The sequence below is a fragment of the Ictidomys tridecemlineatus genome, chromosome 2, assembly GCF_052094955.1.
Source record: "Ictidomys tridecemlineatus isolate mIctTri1 chromosome 2, mIctTri1.hap1, whole genome shotgun sequence".
Lineage (NCBI taxonomy): Eukaryota > Metazoa > Chordata > Mammalia > Rodentia > Sciuridae > Ictidomys > Ictidomys tridecemlineatus.
Window position 1 is genome coordinate 15077849 of NC_135478.1, and position 23433 is coordinate 15101281.

Below are 23433 nucleotides of genomic sequence, written 5' to 3' on the forward strand. Positions count from 1 at the left end.
CTACTTGGCATGCTCTGATTCACCTTCAAGTTTCCAGTGAAAATATCAGTCTGGTCCCTAGAGTGTTGCCCTTCCTTTCCTTTCCTTTCCCCTCTTTTCAGAACGAGGGAGGGAACCCAGGGCCAGCCTCATACATGCTAGCAAGTGCTCTAACATGGAGCTACATCCCCAACCTTTTTTTTTCCCCCCTTGAGACAGGATCTTGCTAAATTACCCAGGCTGGACTCCAATTTTCAATCCTCCTGCCTCAGTTTCTTGAGTAACTGGAATGATGTGCACCACCCCACCAGCCTCAGTGTTGCCTTTACTTTGTCCTTCGGGTGTTTTCTTCCAGTACTGACTGCAGTTTATAATTTAACTGTGGTTTTAGATGTTGGCTAGAGAGGTCTTCCAGGAATAAGCTGTGTGGTGAAGGAATGAGTGAGTGAGTGAAGAGACCCCAGGAGAAACTGCCAGTGAAATGGCAGAGGGAATTTCAGCAGACTTTGGACAATGGCCCTGGGCGGAAGCAATGCTTACTCATCCATTTGACACAGGAAGAGACTGTCTTGGCTCAGATCTGATGCTTATTCTCCTAAGACCACAGCTGCCTCTGAAAACAAAGAGCAACAATCGCTGCCAGCACGTGCTTCGTCATTTTTACTTCCTTTTTAAACATTCTTCAATGGATTTTCCTTTATAGGCGTGCATTCTGGTTCCGCTGAGGCACACGGCTGGGGAGGAGGGTGGACCAGGAAAAGTCCCCTCCTGGACACCACCCATTTCCCCATAATGTGGACAGTTTGGAGCAGACCCATCTTCTTTGTGCTCAAACACAGCCAAACATTCCTTATGCAAAGTGTTTGCCCATATTTAATACATTTTTTCCCCCTAAACCATCCCATGTTTTGCAACTGGATTTTCTTTTTTTGCAAAACCGGGGATGGAACCCAAGTCTTCGTGTGTGCTTGCCAAACACTCTATAGTTGAGCTGCACCCACTCCCAGCCCATAACCTCACTGGAAATTGAAGGCCAACTGTGTTCACTGTCTGCCTGCATTGTTTTGCTATGAATCCCTTGTGTGTCTGCATCTCATCTGATCCCCGGGAAGGAGGAGCATCCTTACTCTAACATGACACATGAAGGGGTGAAGTGAGCCTTGCATGGTGGCGCATATGTGTGTATGAGGAGCTTCAAAACCAGATGAGGGAACCAGGTGCAGTGAGTGGTACCTGTCATCTCAGCAATTTGAGAGGCTGAAGCAGGAGGATCGAAAGTTCAGGGCCATTCTCTTAACAGTGAGACCCTCTTAAAACATAAAGGGCAGGTGGGGATGTAGCTTAATGGCAGAGAGACTCTGGGTTCAATCCCCGGTACCAGAACTAACAAACACCAGATGAGGTGGCCAGGAATGTGGCTGAGTGGCACAGCCCTTGTCCAGCATGCATGAGGCCCTGGGTTCCATCCCAGCTCTGTGAAAACCAGATGAGACTTCCTGAGATGGTGCTAGGTCTGTTTCTGCTTTGGGAAATGGGCTGGCTTTCACTGGATGGGAAAGTTGTTTATTTTTTTTTTAGTTGTAGGTGGACAAAATACCTTTATTTTATTTTTATGTGGTGCTGAGGATCGAACCCAGAGCCTCATGCATGCTAGGTAAGGGCTCTACCATTGAGCCACAACCCCAGTCCTGGATGGGGAAGGTTTTGAGTGGAGAAAAGCCACCCCTCATCAGAAAATTGGTCACAGTTGGTTGGCCTGGAGTCCAGTTTTATGATCTTTAATTTTTAAAATGAATCCAAGGCTGAGGTTTTCATCCTGGTTTGCATAGAACTCAATCAACTTTTTGTTGTACTAAAGTCACCACGTCAGTAAAGATTTCAAACCATGCAGAAATGTATGAGATAAATTAAAAATTCCATCCTGCAACCCAGTCCGCTTTGTAATAGGTAATTGTGGAAATTTCCAGAATTTGTTATTGGGTGTTTGTGTATTTGACTGACTTAACTTTCATCCCTCTTTCCCTCTCCCTCCCTCCCTCCTTCCTTCACCTGTCTTACTATGTTGCCCAGGCTGAGCTCAAACTCCTGAGCTCAAGTGATCTTCCTGCCCCAGTCTCCCAATGTACTTTTGTTTCTATATAGCATAATAAATTATATTAAAACAGCAATGTAACACTATAGAAAAGTGACTTTTTTTTTGAAAAGTGAAAATGAAATTATAGGAGGACACTGATTATGACTGATTACTGAACTAGGTACCAACAAACCAAATCAAAATGGAGTCCTCATACCAATGTTCCACTTCACCATAAATGGAAGTGTTTATCTGACCTTCCAAAAAATCAGGAGAGATAATAGCCAAATTCCCACACAGGCAGTTTTTGCTGTCGTGATAAAGAAGATTCCTTTGGTTTAACCCTTGGAAGGTAAAATAACCTGAATTAACTCCATATCAATCAAAACAATCTGCTTTCTTTTCTTTTTTTGTGGTATTTGGGCTTCACACATGCTAGGCAGGCACTCTACCACGGAGGTACATCACAGCCTTTTTTTGTTGAGACAACTGTCTCATTAAGTTGCTCAGGCTGGCCTTGAAAGTGCAATCCTCCTGCCTCAGTTTCCCATGTCACTGGGATTACAGGAGTGCACCACCTCGCCTATCTGAAGTGATTCAATTTTTGCTGAAGGTATTTTACTTCATGGCTGTGGCTTTGATGGTGTTACTATCGCACCTTGTCCAGATGCCTCCCTGAGACTAGTGAGCTGTGTTCTTTGATTTGACAAAGTTGGTTAGAGGCAGAAAGACTTTGAATTTGGTAATCAACAGTGACCTTGGGCTGCATCAAACTGGCCATGAGGTGGAACAAAATAACATTTAGGGAGCTCTGGGGCAGAGAATCTTACTCTTAAGGACTTCCCCCCACCCCAGTGCTGGGTATTGAGCCCAGGGCTTGAGCATGCTAGGTAAATACTGTGCCAGAGTTACATCCCTTTACTTCCCCATAGGTACATACATACTGAAGATCGAACCCGGGTGCTTTACCACTGAGCTACAGCCCTGGTCCTTTCTATTATTTTGAGACAGAGTCTTGCTAAATTACTCAGGCTGGCTTTGAGTATGTGATCCTCCTGTTTCTGCCTTCCAGGTTGCCGGGATTACAGGTGTGTGCTGCCATGCCCAGCCCCTTCCTATTTTTAAATGAGATACTAGTCAATCCAGAGTCACAAATAATGTAAGATCACTTAATTCCATTTGTTGAAATGTTGTCTTTTGACAGTACCCTGTGGATTTCTCCTTCTAGGCCCACATACATCATCCTTTATCAGCTGATGTCATAGATGAAGGAAATCAAATCCAGTGCGGGCGGGGAGTGACTTACCAGAGTTCACTTATTGTGCCTCATCTGGGACTTGGCCTGAGTTTGCTTGTCCAAAACCGGGACCCACCATTAGGATGGGACTTCAGACACTGTGGAATATATTGTTCACTGTCTTTTCATCAAACATGAATGTAGCGCTAGGGGGATCTGAAGAGAAGATTCAAGCCCCAGAAGAGAAGCCTTTAGCCTGCTTGTGGCAGTGGGATGTTGACAGCTCCAGCTCAGGGTGGCCAAAAATAGGACTGGAGAAACCAGAAGGGCAGTTGGGCCTTTCTGGAGGGTCATGGAAGAAGGGCCTTGAAGATTGGACGAAGGTCCACAGGCAGAGAGGGGGCAAGGGGCAGGGTGGGGTGCAGCTCCCTCTTGACCTGGAAGCACAAGGGCTCCTCCACACTTGACATTCAGGAGTAGAAAGTGGTTCTTCTCAAGGAGTTGCTCCCTGCTGTGACAAGGTGCCAGCCCACACCCAGATGGGAGACTGAGGCAGGTTCTGTCTTCAAAAGACGGTTTTGAAGGATCAAGGAGCCCCCAACTGTGTAGCCTGGGACCCAGCTCTTCCTCTTCCCGGGCCTGTTTCCCCATCTATACTATGGGGTTGTGCAGCTGGCAGAATGGTAGTTGGGCAACACTGTGGCTCCAGTCTCAGTAGGGACTCATCATCAGATACTCACGAACCCTTAAACCCCCTACAAGCACAGGGGGAGGCAACTTACCCCTCCTTCCCTGGACTGTCTACCTCTGCTTCTCTATTGAATGGGGTGGTCTGAGTTGAAGGCAAGATAGGGTAGAGGTGCCTGGAAAGGGCCTGCTTATTCACCACACTCATCGTACTGTGGGTCTTGCTTGTCCTCAATGATTGGGGGGGGGGGGTCCTGCACCAGCTCCCTATGGCCCTGTTGTCTGTCTCTAACCTGATGGCAGGGACCTAAATGCATACCACCTGATCAGGAGGCACAGGGAACAATGGGTAGCTTTGATCATGCCCTAGAAGTCACTCCTCAATAGAAGGAAGGCCCAAATGTACCTCTTGCAGCTGAAACCCCAAGCCAGGATTAGGTGAGGCTGATGAGTCATGAGCTGTCACTCCTTGACACCCTCAACAGAAGGCTTGTGCTCTCTGCAATTAACTCCCCGCACAGACCAGGATCCCCCTTCCCAGAGCTTGGCCACTAGCTCTATGGCATCTCTCTGCTTCCCTGGTGATATAAGGACCCTTCACTGGGGCAAGCCTGAGAGACACGAGGGAAGAGTCCTGGGGCCAGCAGAGAGCAGCTCCTGGGCAGCAGCATACCTTCAGTAGCATGTCCGCATTACCATCTTCTGATAGGTCTGATTAAAAACACATCAATTGAGATCACAGGAAACTGGGTTTCCTCTACATTTATTGCAACTGCTAAATGATTGACAACATTCACAACTTCTTAGGTTCTTAAAAAACAAAACTTTCATTTGGTAACATCACAAACATCTTCTAGATTTTACCAAGAACCAAAATCACTAACATTGTCTATGGGATTTCCAGTGATGGAAACAAGTCAGAGACGGTAAGCACCCAAAGTGGCAGGTTAGCACTTTCCGGATGCCTGTCGTCCTCGTGGAAGAGACCCTGGAACTAGAATGACAGAAAAAACAGTGACTTTGACAAGGTCACACACTTGCACATCCCGCTTGCACATAATGCTCCCTCCCTGTAGAATGGCCTTGACCTGAGAGCATTGGTAGCCTGGGTGGAGGAAGAGGAGAGAGGAAGGAATAGAGGTCCAGTGGCATTAGCCCTGGCCCAGCACCAGGACACACAGCCACATTCCCCAAGTTCCCTGGGACATATTCACAGCCTTGACATGAAACTATAGGAAAAGCATCCTCCCAGCATTTATGGGACTTTTTAGGTTCAAGAAATGGTTGTTACTGTGACATTAGTCAAAGGCTCACTGAAATAATCTCAGGTCAAACTAAGATGTGTCTAGGAGTGGCAGGAAGCTCGGGACCAGAGCTCACATACCAGCAATTCCTCAGTATTTTGCTTTTTAATAGATTAAAATTAACAGGTTAGGACAAAGTGTGCACAACAGTCAAAGCTAAGCTGGAAAGAAAGAGCTAGATATCCATGCTGGGGGTGGGGGAATGTGCCCTGCTAAGGGACAATGAGCATTTCTCAAGAGGCCTCTATGGACTAGCGCCTGCTTTGAATTCCATCTGTTCACCTGACCCATGGTCAACATGGAAGTTGCTGGAAAGGTGAGGATAGAAAAGAGAAGATGAAGCTCCATACCTGGGGTCCCCCAAATCTGTCCTCCCGCCCCCCCTGCAGGCTGGCTTATTTGAGAGTTGGACTGAGGCTCATCCTCAGTGCTGGCACCTCCTCAGCCATAAAGATCTGCCAGTTGCCAAAGCAACAGAAGTGACCAGAAGCAAGCAGACCCCAGGGACTGCACCTGCCATGAAGAGAAGCAGCATGGAGTGGGGACAGTAGGGCCAGACAGAACCCAGAGGTAGGAGCACAGCCTGGGAGGGCTGTGGCTTTCAGAAAGCAAGGATTCCTCACAGTCCTGAATCTCACTCGGCTCTGTGGCTGACACCCTAATTGTTGCTGGGTAACCCAATCGCTGGGTGTCAGCAGGATTCCAAATTTTCCAGATTTTAGCACACATTTAAAAGTTCAACACTGCTGCTTTATGAAGAAGGGTTGAGATGCCCCCAGTCTGAGCATTCCACATGGAGTTACAAAGTAGGAGAGTGTTGAGGAATCTGGAAAGTTCTGCAATTACCTTCTTGAAATAGCAAACAGCTGCAGAGCCAATCTTCTGAGAGCAGCCTTCCTGTTCTTTACAAAAGCCCAAGACAACAATTCTTTACATTGCTGCACACGTAACAGATGAAGTCTTGGAGAATTTATAGCCTCTTGGCCCTTTGTAGGGAAGACTCCATATGCACTTAAAAAAAATCCAGTGGCTTAGGTGCAGTGGTGCACACCTGTAATCTCAGCTACTTGGGAGGCTGAGGCAGGAAGATCACAAATTCAAGGCCAGCCTGGGCAACTCAGTGAGACCCTGTCTCAATATAAAAAATTATAAGGTTGGGAGATGTAGCTTGATGGTAGTACACTTGCCTAGCATGTGCAAAGCCCTGGTTTCCATTCTCAGCATGGGAGGAAAAATCAAATCCAAAAATACCAAGTATATCCTGTTTCCTTTGTGGATTCTAGTCACACATACATTTGGGAGAAATTTCATATCTGTTTAATGTTACTCCCCACTGAATACAGCTATATTAGACTGTTGCTAAAAACTGGTGAAGTCTCAGGATTTTTAGAGATAAAATGCCATTAATATGTTCAATAAAGCAAGTATCTGAACTGTTCAGAGATCTCCATTCAGCTTTAGTATCAGAGTGTAGACCTGGAGATTACCAATCTGTATCCCTAGATAAAATTCTGGGGGGCAGGAAAGCACAATCTGCACTTGTGTCTGCATGGCCTTTGGCGCTCCAGGACAGCAATGACCCCTGTGCCAGAAATTTAACCATGGAGCTGGGTCCACTGCACTTAATAGGCCAAAGTACTTTTGGACAGTGCCATCTTTTGGAGAGGAACCAAGACAGACTTGGAGAGGACTTGATGCGGAAAGCATTTGGAAGAGAGAGGAAAGGCAAAAAGTATATTGAGAATGGTCATTCTGTTTTTCTTTAAGAGAAAGGCAGGCTGGCGTTGGAAACCTCCACCCCAGAGACTGCAGATGTTGGTTTTCATGTACACACCACACCATACTTGGGCTCCAGGCAGATCCAGGGCAGGATGATGGTTTAAGAGTAATTGCGGCTTCAAGGTTTATCTTTCTCATCAGTGGTTCTGATCTAGTCAGGAAGAGAACGATTTTGTTCAAAACTGAGAGTTGGGAAGTCATGGGTGAAGGGTAACTAAAGAAAGAGTATGAGATTTAAAGGCCCAAGGCCCTTTGGAAGAGAAAGGATTTGAAGACCCTCAAAAAAGGATGTGGCCAACCGCTGATCCTTGTGGTTTTGGCTTCCACGTCCGTCCTTATACTTCCGGATAGCAAGGCCACTCCTGACTAGGGAACAGTCCGTGTCCTGGCTGCATTATGTGGCAGGTGGCTGTCATCTGTGAGAGAAAAGTAGAGCAAGAGAGAGGCCAGAGGCAGCCTGGTCCCATGTGAACTGGCAAGGAACAGCCTGCATGCACGTCCTCAGAGCCCAGCACAGAAGCTACTGCCAGGGTGGTCAGGCCATGAGGCACAGTCCATGAGGCAGGCTGGCCACACCTTAGCTAGTGTGAAGCTCGCTGCTCCAGCAAACCTGGAAGGGAAGAAGTGGGACACATCCACATCCAAAGACCCTTTTATTTCCTTCACAGGATTTTATGATTGTCCGCTTTTGAGGAAGTGGGGAACATCAGCCTTTCTGGGGGAAATGTTACACACCAGGATGTGAGCGTGGGCAGAAGTCCTCATGCACCGGCTCTCACACATACCTATTTGTTGGCCCGTTTGTGTCTGTACATCTGCATCATTCTCTGACGGAACACGTCAAATGTGTCTTCTTTATGCTCCTGCCCTTCGGCACCCAAGCCCTCCCCTTCTGAGGCAGTTCCCCTAAGAAGTAAAATGGAGGATTAGTTGTGCACCTGAGCCCAGAGCTTGGGATGCAGAGACTGGAATATGGGCTGGAGTGGTAGTGGGATACAGAAATGCAGGACACATACAAAGACATCAAAAGAAAAGGAAAATCAAAATAACAAAGAATGGAAAACCAGGAGCACTCACTCATTCTCAAGAGCACTAGCCACCTCAAGGTGCCCGGAAACCCTGGTCCCAGTAAATCACCTTACCCCATAGAAGCTATCTCAGCAGTAAATGAGATGACCTCTGGACGTTATGAGGAGGGTCTCATAAACTCTGGGTCTACGTTTTCCCATTCTGGTGGACCTGTTTCCCTTGGAAGGGAGTGTGATTCTAAGGCATATGTACCCCAAAACACCACTCAGCTTTTATGACCATAATAAACGGGGCTGAAATGACTAGGGCCAAGAAGCAGCTGAATGGTCTACACAGATACAGGAAGGAGCCATGTGAAGGTATGTATATAAATAGTTAATTCTCATTTGAAGGCTCCTTTTGTTTCAAAACAAAACAAAACAAAACAAAAAACAAAGTAATCAAAACCAAAACCAAACAAACCCCCAAACCAAAACCCCAGCTGCCAACTTTAAGCCATTTTCAACACCAGAGGAACCAAGACTCAGGCTGCAGGCCAAAGGCTTTAGGGCTTGACCTTGTCCACCTGTGGGGGCTGCGAGTCTGTGCCACGTACATGCTGACGGGCTCCCGGATGCCCTTCCCGCAGGAGCCCAGACCATGGCCCTCCTTCCAGCCCATCTTTTGCAGCATCTGAAAGCCCAGATTCTTGTCGGTCAGCTTCTGCTGGGCGAAGTCCAAGTCTTTGGGTTTCTGAGGAAAAAGAAAGAGCTGGGCATGTGGACTGCAGGGAAGTGCCTGGAGCCAGAGTCCATTCTGAGCTGTACCTGACACTCCCAGTGTCCTCCCTACTCCCTTGTCACTTCCCAGGATGATCAAACCCCAGTCATCTCCTGGCTTCTTGCAACATCCACAACAAGTGGGACTTCTAAAGGGTAGGGGCCTAAGGGGACATGCCCTTGTGAGACAGAACTGGCATCTGGCTCTGGGGCCTGGCCACTGCTAAGACTGAAGAAAACCACAGAAACAGATGTCAGGTCCTGGGGTTAAGGGATCAGAAAGCACACTCCAGAGTAAGGGGCACCAAGGGATAGGCCTTGACACAAGAGGGGGCCAGAGAGGCAGTGGGGAAATCAGCTCTTCTGAACCTTTCCGCCTGCCACCCTTGGCTTCATTTACTTGCTACCCCACCTTCCCTGTCTGTCTTTCCCAGGGCTGTTTCTACTTGGGTGCCAAGGTCCACGTCTAACATTAAACAGAACTTGCCAAGAGCTGGCACTGTGAAGAACAGGGCCTAAGAAGTGCATTATGGATGGTGGGGAGGTTGGGTACCCTCAGGCCACAGGGTAGAGACCTGGGGAGGTTAAAAGCCCCCAGACCAGCCCCTACCTCTGGAGGAGGAGCCAGTGAGGCTGAAGAAGGAATTTCCAATCACTCTTATTAAAGTAACCTAGATGGGTAGCTTAGGACATTACCCTGTGTGTGCTATTCTCCTTTCTCCCTCTTTAAAGATATTCACTGAATTAACTGGAGAGACTGCTCTGGAGACGGAGGGAAAGAAGGAGGGAAGAGAAGGAAAGATAGAAGGAAGGAGGAGGTAGCAAGCTACATTAAGTAGTATCCTCAATGATCATGAGGAAGATAGAGGCAACTGATACTGGGGATAGCAGAGAAGATCTGATTTTGGAACAGGTATGGGAGCAACTAGGAGAGGGCTGGATGATCCTGGGTGACAGGTTGAGTCCTGTGATCTTAGGGCCTAGCGGGTAGTCAACCCTCAATAGTTTATCCACCTATAACACAGGCCTCAGGAGGCTCGATTCAAAGACCAAGTCACCACTAGTCATGTGCATCGAGGTGCCCAGGAATATCAGCTTCCCCAATATCGGGACTATGGAGTTCTGGAGAGGCCCTCTGGCCATCCCTGGGGTAAAGCTAAGAGCATGAGCCAAAGCAGAAAAGGCTGGACCAGGGGTCCCAACATCACCAAAGGAAGGCAGGCACAGGACCTCAGGTCAGGGAAAGAGGGAGAGGAGAGCCAGGCAAGGAGCACGGTGTGTAGTGCTCTCATCCTAGAGGGGACAAAACAACCTGGAGAGGAGCTGAGTTCACAGACACCAAGGTATATCCCTAAGATATCAAGCAGCAGGGTTGGCATATGTGTGTGAGCTCAAGTGATGCTATGCAGGCTGCATTTCCACACTGCAAGGAAGTCTCTGCAGGGTGTCAAGGAGGGGAGGCAGGAGAGATGAGTTGGGACATGAAGAGGGTGGCAAACAGTATGGCAAAGACACCAGGTGGGAGCTGCCAGCACTGGGAGGTCTCTCACAACCAGGATGTGACCTGAAGAATGGAGAAGGTAGAATACAGCTGCTGGGATGAGAAATGGGGTTGTATCCAGCCCTGCCTATACCCCTTTAGGAAAAGCTGCTGGAGGGTGGAGGGTTTGGTGGGAGGAACAGGGTGGGCTTAGTCTGGATGTATCTTTGTGAACATTTAATTTGTGTTTAACAATCATATTGGTCAGTTTTCTGCAGAGCTGGAAGAAAGCTGCGCCCTGGGGCTGGACTAAGGTGCCACAGAGAAGAGATGCAGGGGTGGTTATTGGCCACCTGCCATCACCAGTGGGAGACCCAAGAGAGAGCAGTGATTGCAGGACATCCAGCAGGCACAGGGTCTGTTTAAACTTTTCGGTACCTCCTACCTGCAGGGCAGGTGTAGCCATCCCATTTTATAGATGTGAGCCTAAGGCTCAGGAGTTACATGCTAAGGTTACCAAAGAATAGGTGGTGAGACTGAGCTTGAATCCAGCTATGCCTGCATCCAAGGCCTGGCTGTGCCTACATTGGGTTGGTACCCTTAATCCAGGTAACACAAACAGGCATCAGGTGCCCACTCAGCTCTGCTTAAAGCGCTGCCTCCCTGATGGCTAAAAACCTGCAAAGTCGCTCCACATGCATCCCAGGTGACCTGCCTAATCCACGCACAATGCAATGTGTCTCTTCTCCATCTGGAGAACATATCCCTTTCCCATGCTCTGCCCAAGAGCATCAGTAAATGGCAACTTTATTGTCCTTACTTCCCAGGCCAATTTCCCTGGGGTTACCTAGACGCCTGGGTTTTTGCTCTTCGATATTTAGTCCTGCCAGCTCCACTGTCACCTTTTCATCACTCCCTCACCTCATACCTGGTCCCACTGTCCTAAATCTGAGCCTCCTCCTGGGGCCTCTGCTCTGCCTGGATCCCATGCCATAGGCTGCTCTCCACAGAGTTGCATGTCTCTACCCAAACCCTGCTCAAGTCCCAAGGGACTCCCTCAGAGAAGGGCCACAGCGTGGGAGTGTGCGGTTCTGGAGAGGCCCTCTAGGTTATCCCTGGAGTAATGCTAAGAGCATGAGCCAAAGCAGAAAAGGATGGACCGGGGGTCCCAACATCCTATCAAAAGGAGGCAGGCACAGGACCTCAGGTCCAGCTATAGGGTCACATCTGTTGTGACCCTGTGTGACCTGGGTCCCCCCACCCTGTCACTCCACTCCTGCTACATTGCTGGCCTGGGACTGTCCTGGGTCTCTGTCCAGACTGTGCATTCTTAAGATCTCTGAAGGCTCTTCCTCACCTCCTCCAGGTCTGGGCCAGTGACACCTGCCAGGGAGACTTTCCCTGGTTTCTCTGATTCAGTGACACACGCCCAATCCCTCTTTATTCCCCATCTCCTCCTACCTGCTTCTCTACCTACAGCACCACCTCAACTGAGTCACACCCATGTCTGTCACTTGCTGACCTCCCTGCTGCAGCCTAGCCTTTGATAGCTAGAAGGAACCTGTCGTGTGGAAGCTGTTTCTGAGCACACACCCACTTTTTTTTTTTTCCCTCCAGAAGATACACACACACTCTTCATCACAGCCACATTCTATGAAGCTTTAACTTCTCAATGGCCATTATCTTGCTCATCTCTCAAGTCTTACTACACCCATCAGGTCTCATTTGTCAAACTAAGACCCACCCTCCTATACTTTGGGTGGTTTAAAAAGTCCCCTAAGAAGTCTCTGTTGTATTTTGTCTAGTAACATCTCAGTGTGAAATATAGCTATTGGTTACTTTTTTTCTCTTCGCTACTTGGGATTGAACCCAGGGGAGCATTAACACTGAGCTACTTCCCCTGCCTTTTTTTTTTTTTTTTTTTTTTTGGCGGGGGACCAGGGTCTTGCTAAGATGCAGAGGCTGTCCTTAAACTTGGGATCCTCCTGCCTTAGTCTCCTCAATCATCAGGATTATAGACATGTGCCCATGTGCCTACCTCACTTCTTTTTTGAGATGGGATCTCACTATATTGCTCAGGTTGGTATCAAACTCTTGGATTCAAGGAATCCTCCTTTCTTAGCTTCCTGAGTAGCTGGGACTATCAGTTTATCACTGTACTTGGTTTTGCCTGAGTGAGGACTTGTTAATGGTTAAGCTCACCTTCTTTTTGGACATGGGACGACCTCGAGGCCTATCATAGGCAATTCGAACTGGTTCATGGACTGAAAGACAAAAGAAAGATATATGTACATACATACATACATACACTTTCCTCAATTTCCTTATAAGGAGACAATTTGTTATAGAGTTTTGGCTCCCAGCTTCTCTGATAATAGAAGGTGCCCTACACTCTGCCCCGATAGTGGCTGCTGCATCCTGGCTCCTTTCAACAATGGCCATGATCCATATAGCAAGTGTACAGGCTAGATGTGTCCAGAGTTAGCAACTTGGCCCATAGCAAAGGGCTCAACTAAGAGGTATATCACTTTGAAAAAGTCTACTCAAACATAAAAGCTCCCACATTTCTAACAAATGACTTGCTATGTAGATTATCTTCCATGACCACAGGACATTTTAAAATTTTTGTTTGGCAGTGCTGGGGATGGTACTTGCATGGTAGGCAAGTACTCTACCATTGAGCCCCACCCCTAAACATCACAGGAATGCTTTCCTTCAGCAAATGAACTATTTGCAACACTGCCCTCTCAATTTCTCTGCAACTATTCCACTGGTAAGGATTTAAAATCCATCTAAAACTTTCTAATAAAAATCATGCTTTTCATATGGACTATTAATCATACTATTACTGTTTTTGATAAAGGGAAGATCAGCAAGCCAGTTTTATTTCATTGACCTCCCAAAGAACAGAGAGCATCCAAAAGAAAAACAAAGAATGCCACCTTCCCCCAGGTGAGACATATTTGAAAAGCATTCTGATGCTGGGTCGCCATCTACAGAAGTTCTACAGGATGGAAGGGTTATGGTGGAACAATTAGCAATCCACTGCAATGTCAAAGTTTCCCAATGTTTCTGCAATATCAAACAAATACCAGGACTCTCCCAAAGGGCACTGCTGCTTGTGAATGTGATGGTCTCACACAGAGGTAGCTGTGATAGCTAGCTGTGAACAGTATCCTCTGCTCTCCCGCATCACTGTCACTTCAGGGAGCAGATATCACTACCCCAGGACTTCTGGGAACCAGAAGGCAGGCTACTCCCCAAGGGAGTCCACAAAGGCTGGAAGACCCAGGCCCAAAGTCAGCGCTCCTGCCAATGGACTCTGGGCATTAACAGAGATAGCTAGCAGTTCATGGAGTGCTGGAAGCCATAGCCTAATGAAGAAACAATAACTTCAGATGAACTTGGAAACAGGTTTTGCAGGGCTGGGGATGTGGCTCAAGCGGTAGCGCGCTTGCCTGACATGCGTGCGGCCAGGGTTCGATCCTCAGCACCACATACAAACAAAGATGTTGTGTCCGCCGAAAACTAAAAAAATACTAAAAAGTTTTGTCTCTCTCTCTCTCTAAAAAAAAACAAAAAAAAACAAACAGGTTTTGCATTGGCATTATGGAACGGTGTTCAAAATTGATGAAATTATTTTAGATTAAAATCACAGGACAAGGGCTGGGGTTAAAGTTCAGTAGCAGGGCGTGCTCTCAGCATTCATGAGGCCCTGGGTTTGATTCCTAGCATTGGAAAAAAACAAAACATAAAAAACCAAAATCAGAGAACTCCATGCAGTGTTGGACACTTTGGAGCTCTCACACAGGCCTCTGAGGGTGGATATTTGGGAGGTGGTGTCCTATTGAGGTCACCATAAAGGTGGTAAGTATGGGTCAATTATGCAGCTGAGCTATGGCTGAGGGCCAGTAGATTCTTCAGAAATGGTCAGGCAATATCTCCACTACCTTTCACAGTCTCTAAAGCAAGAACTGTGCTGTCATAGGGAGGCACTCACCTTGTGGCTCCTGTATGAGACATACTCTCTTGGGAGCTGGAATCATGCCAACTTTCAGTGATTTGCTGCTGATCCTTTTCCGCGGAAAGCAGGTGCTGGAGGTGGCCTGTGACAAGCCAGGAGTTCCGGCTGGGTCATCCTCAGCACCTTCGCCAGGGAGGCCATCAGCAGGGGGGCTTCCCTCAGAGCCCTCAGACTTGTCAGCTCTTATTCCCGGCCTGGAGGCTCTGTGAGCAAGGGCCTCCTCTCCCCCTTCATCCTCCTCATCCTCTTCCTCCTCATCTTCCTCTTCTTCTTCCTCCTCGGGCATCACCTCTGGGCTCTCCAGCTCAGCCTCCTGCTGAGGGTGCTCATCCTCTAACTCTCCTTCCCTTTCTGCATGGTCTAAAGGGCTCTCCTGAGAGTCTGCACTCTCGCCACCCATGCTGGCCTGAAGGCTGAGGGGTGATGATGTAAAACAAATAGATGGGCACAGTTCAAACACTTTCTTCCGGTAGAATTTGAAAGCAGAACTATTTTGGTCATGTAGGAACCTGGGACACAGATGAAATACACTATTAACCAGAGGATACCTTTAAACATTTTTATTTGCTAAAATATTCTGGGATAAATACAATGAAGCTGGGGGTGAGAAAACAGAATGAACTACCAGGCCTCTTCTGTCACAGCTGTGGTTTGATGGTGCAGCTTCTCAATGAGATAAAGTGATAAGAACTAGTAACTTAGCAAAGGAACCAAAAACCTAAGAGGCCTAACTGCTTTTCAGGGGAAGGAGGTGAAGGAACAAGGAATTTGTAGACAACCAAGGATGATGATAGAACCAGCTTTGATGCTGCAGCCAGGAGATCTGACATGGGCAACACCTCATCCTTTCTGGTAACGTAACTGGCCTCTCTCGGCCTCCACATATGCATTCTGATCTCTGGTTCTTCTCACACTCTTGAGCTATGAGACGTGGAAATGTGCCAAGAAACACTACACAGCTACTGCAGAGATCCAAGCTCTAAAGAGCTGTGAGGCAGGCCTCAGAGAGGGCTTATCATTGCAGAAGCTCTTCCACTGAGTCCTGCAGCACAGCAGATGGACATGACCATGAGGCGTCGCAGTCTAGTGGTCACCTCTGACCTTAATCATAGTTGTGGGGCTGTGGCTGATATGAAAATGTAACACTCCAAAGGAACAAAAGTCCACCTGGATCAAAGGAAAGACAACTCTTTCTTCTGGATAGGATAACTCAACTCTAAAAAGATGCCAGTTCTCCCCTAATTAATGTATAAACATCCCAATAAAAACAATTTTCTCTGGATTAGGACAAGAGGATTTTAATATTCATTAAAAATAAATAAATACATTAGACTATCTGGGAAAACACAATACCAACAAGGGTACCTCATCAAATACTATAAGATGTCATAACTGCCTTTGTGAGGGTGAAAGAGCCAAGTAGTCCATATGGCAGACCAACAGAATATACTAGAAAGCCCTGAAACATGGGATCTGATGAATATGGCCTCTAAAATTACTGTAATAAAGGTAGTGTTTTCAGTGAATGGTGTGGAACAACCAGACAGCTTTCTAGAAAAAAATTTAGGCCTAGGTATAGTGGCACATGCCTATATGCCCAGTGACTGGGGAGGCTGAGGCAGGAGGATCACAAATTTGAAGCCAGCTTGGGCAACTTAGTGAGACACTGTCTCAAAATAAAAAGGGCTATAGATGTAGTTCAGTGGTAGTAAACACATGCCTAGCCTGTGCAAAGCCCTAGGTTCAATCCTTGGGTGGTAATGAGATTGGGGGTACATACCACAGATCAGGATTATCGGTGCTGTTTTCTATGCTGAATTGCTCAATCTCTGGTCCCACCTGAGCAACAAATCTGGCCAGTTTCTCTGCAGTCTCCATGGTCTTCATGTCAACTACAAAACATAAGGGACCTGTCATGGCTTCTGAGCTGCTGCTACTTCCTACATAAACATTGTAGAGCAGTGAAAACTGACTGTAAAGATGGCCCTATGTCCCTCCTTGTACTCTGCCCTTTGCCAAGTGACTCTGCAACTCTGTTGAACAGGAGACTCCCCCCCACCCCCATTTTATTTTATTTTATTTTATTTTTTTTTTTTTTTTTAAATTTTTAATATTTATTTTTTAGTTCTCGGCGGACACAACATCTTTGTTGGTATGTGGTGCTGAGGATCGAACCCGGGCCGCACGCATGCCAGGCGAGCGCGCTACCTCTTGAGCCACATCCCCAGCCCGCCCCACCCCCATTTTAGAAATGGTTGACAAGATATGGCAGAAGTGTCACTTGCCAATTACAATCTAGGCCTTGGAGGCCTCAAGCATCCCTGTCTCTCCTGGAGCCCTGCCCTGTCAATCAGGTAGCACACCTGGGTCTGGCTGCTGTGGGTATGTGGCCTAGACACCCCTGTTTTACTTCAGTCCCCAGCCCCAGACAACCCTAATACTGACCACAGTCACATATGCAGGCCCAGTTTACCAGATACTAAGGAATAACAGAAGCCTCATGTGTACAGCCATAGTATAGTTTTATTGTGACAAAGCGATAGGCAGAGAATATAAGAGATTAGAGTATTACTACCTGCAATTAAGCCTCATTATACAGAGAGACAGTAAGGCTTAAAGGGGACTAAGAGAAACAGAAGGGGTTGTTACTCAACTCAGAAGCCAGGGATGTCAACTAGCCCTCAGCACAGTACTAGAGAGGTCTTGGTGAGGAAGAGGCAGAATGAGAGACAAAGGCAGTCCAGAATATCAAGGGAGTCAAGGATATACAGATGGCCCCTGCTGGTTCTGCTTCTAAGGATTTAACCAAATGCAGATTAAAAATACTAAAGTTGGACACGGAGGCACATGTCTGTAATTCAAGATGCTTGGAAGTTTGAGGCAGAAGGATTGCAAGTTCAAGACCAGCCCTGGCAACTTAACAAGACCCTGTCTCAATATAAAAAAATAAAAAAGGGCTGGGGTTGTGATTCAGTGGTAGAGCACTCGCCTAGCATGTGCGAGCCCCTGGGTTCAATCTTCTTTTTTTTTTTTTAAAGAGAGAGAGAGAGAGAGAGAGAGAATTTTAATATTTATTTTTTAGTTTTTGGCGGACACAGCATCTTTGTTTGTATGTGGTGCTGAGGACCGAACCCGGGCCGCACGCATGCCAGGCGAGCGCGCTACTGCTTGAGCCACAACCCCAGCCCCCCCTGGGTTCAATCTTCAATCCGCATGGAAAAATAATGGTCCATCAATACCTAAAAAAATATATTATACATAAATAAATAAATAAATAAAAAGAGCCAGGTATGGTGACGCATGCCTATCATCCCCAATGGCTTGGGAGGCTGAAGCAGGATCAAGTTCAAAGCCAACCTTGGCAACTTAGCAAGACCTTAGCTAAGCACTTAGACCCTGACTCAAAATACAAAAAGGGCTAGGGATGTGGCTCCATGGCTAAGTGCCTCTGGGTTCAATCCCTGGCAATAATTAATTAACTAAATAAATGTACCATGGGAGTTAAAAAAAAAAAAATCAACCAAAATACTCAGAAAAAAATTGCTTCTGTACTGAAGAAATTACTGATTTTTCTTTTTCATGTTCCATAAATAATGTAACAACTGTTTATGTAGCATTTATGTTGTATTAAGTACTACAAGTAATCCAGGGATGATTTAAAGTCTGTGAGAGGATGTGCACAGATTCTATGCAAATACTCCTGTTTTATAAAAGAGACTTGAACAACAGTGGATTTTGGTTTCTTTAGGAGGCCCGGGAACCAATTTCCCGAGAGGAACTGAGGGACGACAGTATAAGAAATGGAATCAGAGGGCTGTGGTAGAGTTGATAGAGTGCATGCCTCACATGCACAAGGTCCTGGGTTCAATGCTTAGCACTACACACTCACATACACACACACACACACACACACACAAAAAAAAAAAAAAAAAAAGAAGAGAAAGAAACAGAGGAAAAAATGGAATCACAAGCTGGGTATGGTGGCACACGCCTGTAATCCCAGCGGCTCAGGAGGCTGAGGCAGGAGGATCAAAGGTTCAAAGCCAGCCTCAGCAATTCAGCCATAGCAATTCAGTGAGACCCTGTCTCTAAATAGGGCTGGGGATGTGGCTCAGTGGTCGAGTGCCCCTGAGTTCAATCTCTGGTACCAATACAAAAAAAAAAAAAGAAAACAAAGAAATGGAATCACAGGTATAGAGGACCCAGTATCAGGACCCTGCTGGGGAGCACCAAAGTTCCACCCTCAGGAGAGGAAGAGATGATGACAGACTCACTCTGGGCCCTCTAGAGAAGCAGAGAAGAAAGTGCCTCCATGTGTGCCTGTCCTGTCCAGATCCCTGTAGCCATTGCTTCCCACATTGTCCAGGCCACTGAGCAATCTACATTGCCCCTAGTTCTAGGAAGACCCCTGAAGATGAGAGTAGGGATTGGGGTCCACAGAAGGGGATCAGGAGTGAATGAATACCCACCGTCAGCAGATGGGCTGGGAGAGGAGGTGTGAGGGGTTTCAGAGACATCCATTTCTGCTGGTCTAGGGGATGGGCCTGAGGCTTCTGAGCTGGGGTCCTGAGGAGAGTGTCTAGCTGGGTCTGGTGGGCAGTCCTTGGCAGCATTGTTTCCATCTGGCAGGGATGATTTTGCCTGTGAGGAGCCTGCAGCCTGCCGACCATGATGTTTTAGCCTGGTGCCTGACGACAGGAGGGTCTGGGTCCCAGTGGTTGCTCTCCTTGCCTTCCAGCCCCGGAGTCCCTGAGCACGAAGGATCCGCCGACGCTGCCAGGGAAGCAGTCTTTTTTTGAGGTTCCGTACTGCCTGGGCATACAGCATGGCCCGCACTGCACACTCGGCAGATGTTGGCTTCCGGTCGGTTCCTTGCAAGGTCTGGCTCATCCGCTGGGTCTCTGCTAACTTCAGCTTATAATACTTATATTCCAGACTATTTTCATCAGACAAAAACCTAAACAAGACAGGCATAGCAAGACATTTGTGAAAACACCACACATTTCTGCAAAGCCTTTCTAAGTGGCAGCCTCCCTGCTGTCCTGTTTTCTGAGGACCTCGTTGTGGCTTCACTGAGGACCCAGAAAAGGGCCTGGGGCCCCTGCCCTGCCCAGAGTGATCACTGAACAGTCAGGAGTCTTGACGAGCACTGGTTGAGTTTTTCTTAATTTCTGTCATCTGAAGACTCTCACAGCTTATAGGGTTTTGCAATACAAACCAGTCACCCTGGAGCCACAGAAACTGTGGGGCTGACACCACACTATGCTACCAGCACTGTGGCAGCAGTGGTCTAGCCAGGCAGAGTGCTTGGTGAGCTTTCAACTATACCAGTAAGGCAGGTATGACAAGACCTATGAGAGAACTAACAAGGAAGCATGTGCCCCAGCTACGAAATCATATGGCAGGGTCATAATGCTGAGAATAGTATGGAAATCAGAAGGCTGGGGCTGGGGTGTGGCTCAGGGGTAGAGTACTGACCTAGCATGTGTTAGGCCCTGAGTTCCATCTACAGTACTGGAAAAAAAAAGTGGGGATGGGGGTAGGGGGGGAAGGGAGGAGGCCTAGCTATGTGTACTGATAGAAAGATACCTGTAATATGTCAATGAGAATGGCAAGCTAAAGAATAGCTATGTCATCTGAAACTGCTGTGTGCACATACCCATACCCGTGTAAATTTGCTTTTGTCATACAGTTTGAAAGAATATAAAGCAAATTTAATAATGAGCTCTGGAGGACAGAAGAGGGTATTGAGAGGGATTTTCACATTTGATATACTTTGTCCTTTAATATGCACAGGGGATTGTCTCCTGAACCTCCACAGACACCTATGGATGTCCAAGCCCCTTCTATAAAATGACAGAATTAGCATAGAACCTACACACAATCCTCCTGTAGATTTTAAATCATATCTAGATGACCTAGACTATCTAATGCAAAGTAAATGCTGTGCAAATGGTTATTATAACTGTATTATGTATGGAAGAATAACAAGAAAACAAAATCTGCATATGTTCTAGACAGACACCATGTGTTGTTTTTTTTCTGAATATAGCTGATCAGCAGTTACTTGCATTTGTGAATGTGGAACCCTCAGGTATCATGTATAATTTTTTTCTTTCATTTGCAGTAGTGGGGATCGAACCCAGGGTCTTGTGCATGCTAGGCAAGCACTCTTTATCAGTGAGCTACATTCCTATCCCTTCTTGTTTTTATTTTGAGACAGGGTCTCACTAAATTGCCCAGGCAGGTCTCAAACTTTCAATCCTCCTGCCTCAGCCTCCTGAGTAGCTGGATTAAGATGTGAGCCAGCATGCTGCCTGGCTATATGTATGTATTTTTTAAAGCATTATATACTGTTTTTCATTCATTAGCATCTTACCTCTGTTAATCCTTCCTCTTTAGTGTCTCAGTTTGTTTAATCATTTTCCTTCTAGCTCCATTGGCTGAATGCTTTTTATGTCTACTCCTTATTTCTAAAAACACACCTAAAGTCAATTTCTGCTAAGCATTGTGGCTACATTTAATGTGCTTCCTCTGCTGCTTCCTGCTAAACTGTCTCTTATTTCTTTTTTGTTTTAAAGAGAGAGGAGGGGGAGAGGGAAAGTCTGAGAGAGGGGGGGGGGGAATTTTTTAATATTTATTTTTTTTTAGTTTTCGGCGGACACAACATCTTTGTTTGTATGTGGTGCTGAGGATCGAACCCAGGCCGCATGCATGCCAGGTGAGCACGCTAACCACTTGAGCCACATCCCCAGCCCTAAACTGTCTCTTATTTCAGTTCTGAATACTTCCTCACTCAAAAGTTACTTCAAAGCTGGATGTGGTGTGTACAACTATAATCCCAGCTACTCAGGAGGCTAAGGCAGGAGGATTGCAAGTTCGAGGCCAGCCTCAGCAAACTAGTATGATCCTATTAAAAAAAAAAAAAAAAAAGGTGGGCTGGGAGTGTAGCTCAGTTAGTAGAGCTATACCATGCACAAGGCCCTGGATTCAATCCTCAGTACCAAAAGAAAAAATAAATAAATAAGGAAAGGAAGGAAGGAAGGAAGGAAAAGGGTTGAGTATGTCATTCAGTAAAGTGCCCTTAGATTCAATCCACAGTATAAAAAAAAAGTTACTTAGATGCCTATTTCAGTTGTTGCTGGTCTCAAAGTTTCTACTTTGTCCCAATGTGTTCTCTTTCTTAGTATGCTTCTAGAGACTTATGTGCGAGTTACACCCCAATTAATCCATTAAGTTGAAAATATCGTAAGATGAAAATGCATTTAATACCCTCCCCCACCTACTGAACATCATAGCTTTTACTAGTGTAAAGTTGGGCGAAATCATCTAACACAAAGCCTATTTTAGGGCTAGGGATACAGCTCAGTTGGTAGAGTGCCTGCCTTGAATGCACAAGGCCCTAGGTTCAATCCCTGGCAACACACACTCACACACACACAAAAAAAGTCAAGCAGGCCACAGTGGTGCATATCTATAAGCCCCAGCCACTTAGGAATCTAAGGCAGGAGGATTGCAGATTCAAGGGTAGCTTGGGAAACTTAGCCAGACCCTGTCTCAAAATAAAAAGGGCTATGGATGTGGCTCAGTGGTACAGTACTTGCCTAACATGCAAGGCCTTGGGGTTCCAGCCCTAGTACCACAAAAGGAAAAAAAAAAAAATAAGAAGAACACAAAACTTGTAAGCTGGCACTGGGTTCAAACAGCAATTAGCTATGAGTCTTTTTGTGCTTTAGTTTCTCCAACCCTAAAGTGGGAAGGATAAAAAGAGATTAAAAAACTACTTCATTTTGTTGTTGAGGCTTGAATCACACACCTTTTGTTATGCAGCAAAGCTGTGAACACTGAACACCATTAATTGCTCAACAAACATTAGCAGATTATCTTGTTTATGCTTGTTCACTATGTTAGTAAATCTTCTACATCCTTCTTTGAATTACATCATCTGCCCTTTCCAGAGAAATAGATACACATCTCCTATCAAGGTTTTAAATTTATTTATTCTTTTTATTATAGTTTTGGTTTTAAACAATTTCTCAGTATTGTTTATTTACATAGTTCAAAGCTATGTATTTTGTGCATCCAGAATCACAATTAGGCCTGGGAGCTATAGCTGTGTATAGAGTGCTTGACTAGCATATGTGAGGCCCTGGATTACACCCCCAGTACTACAAGACAACAACAACAACAACACCTAACACTATCGTTATTCTGAATAAGAAAATGGACTGGGCACATACTCCTTCTCCTTCTCTGCACTGTCTGAATTGTTTAGCTATCTGAGATTCATTTCCCCCCACCAAGTATCAATTATTTATATTTTATATTAATTTTGGGGACCTTGGACAATACTGCAGAAGCTAGCCAAGAAGATCTTTTAGCCACTTGCTCTTTCCCAAGCATGTAAATATGCAGACCTAGTGGGCTGCCTATGGAGAACACAAGTCAGGGCTGCCCCCCCTCTCAGAGGACAATTTAGAAGATGAGAGAAAACCAGCTGTGATGTGTGCCTTCATCTCTATCTCTTGCACTTTGGGATCATTTTCCTGGCTTATGGTTTTGCAATTTCTCTCATAAGAGAAGGAAGTCCGGGCTGGGATGTGGCTAAGCGGTAGCATGCTTGCCTGGCACGCGCGGGGTGCTGGGTTCGATCCTCAACACCACATAGAAATGGAATGAAGATATTGTGTCCACCAAAAACTAAAAAGTAAATATTTTTATTCTTTTTTTTAATATTTATTTTTTAGTTATTGGCGGACACAACATCTTTGTTTTGTATGTGGTGCTGAGGATCGAACCCAGGGCGCAGGCATGCCAGGCGAGCGTGCTACCGCTTGAGCCACATCCCCAGCCCCCTAAAAAGTAAATATTAAAAAAAAAAAAAAAAAGAGAGGGAAGTTTGCTACTTGATATTCCAAATGAAAAAGCAAAGCTGCACTGAGTATCTGCACTTTATTGCACCAGATTGAGGTAGGGTACCTCATAGGAATGCAGTAGCCAGATCTGTCCACAAGGATCCACAAAGAAAAAACATGCTTGCCCCTTCCCCATTAGAAAGGATGTGTCAAATCTCTGTTGGCCC

The 23433-nt window shown here is 46.2% G+C and overlaps 1 protein-coding gene across 14 annotated transcripts in view; it reads right to left on the reverse strand.

The window, feature by feature from the left end:
- Positions 1–4724: 4724 nt before the first annotated feature.
- Sugp2 (SURP and G-patch domain containing 2) overlaps positions 4725–23433 on the reverse strand; it is a 34646-nt gene continuing 15937 nt past the window's right edge. For 4 of the 14 annotated variants that reach the window (XM_040290243.2, XM_078037897.1, XM_078037898.1 and 1 more), the window contains exons 5-10: positions 18821–19308; positions 16132–16243; positions 14328–14860; positions 12530–12591; positions 8685–8821; positions 4725–7966 (exon numbers count right to left, since the gene is read on the reverse strand). In XM_040290243.2, the coding sequence (XP_040146177.1) occupies positions 7846–7966; positions 8685–8821; positions 12530–12591; positions 14328–14860; positions 16132–16243; positions 18821–19308 (1453 nt within the window). In that variant the 3' untranslated portion in view covers positions 4725–7845. The remainder of the gene's footprint in view (positions 7967–8684; positions 8822–12529; positions 12592–14327; positions 14861–16131; positions 16244–18820; positions 19309–23433) is intronic. The other 10 variants (XR_013434260.1, XR_013434259.1, XR_013434258.1 and 7 more) reach the window with 10 other exon arrangements.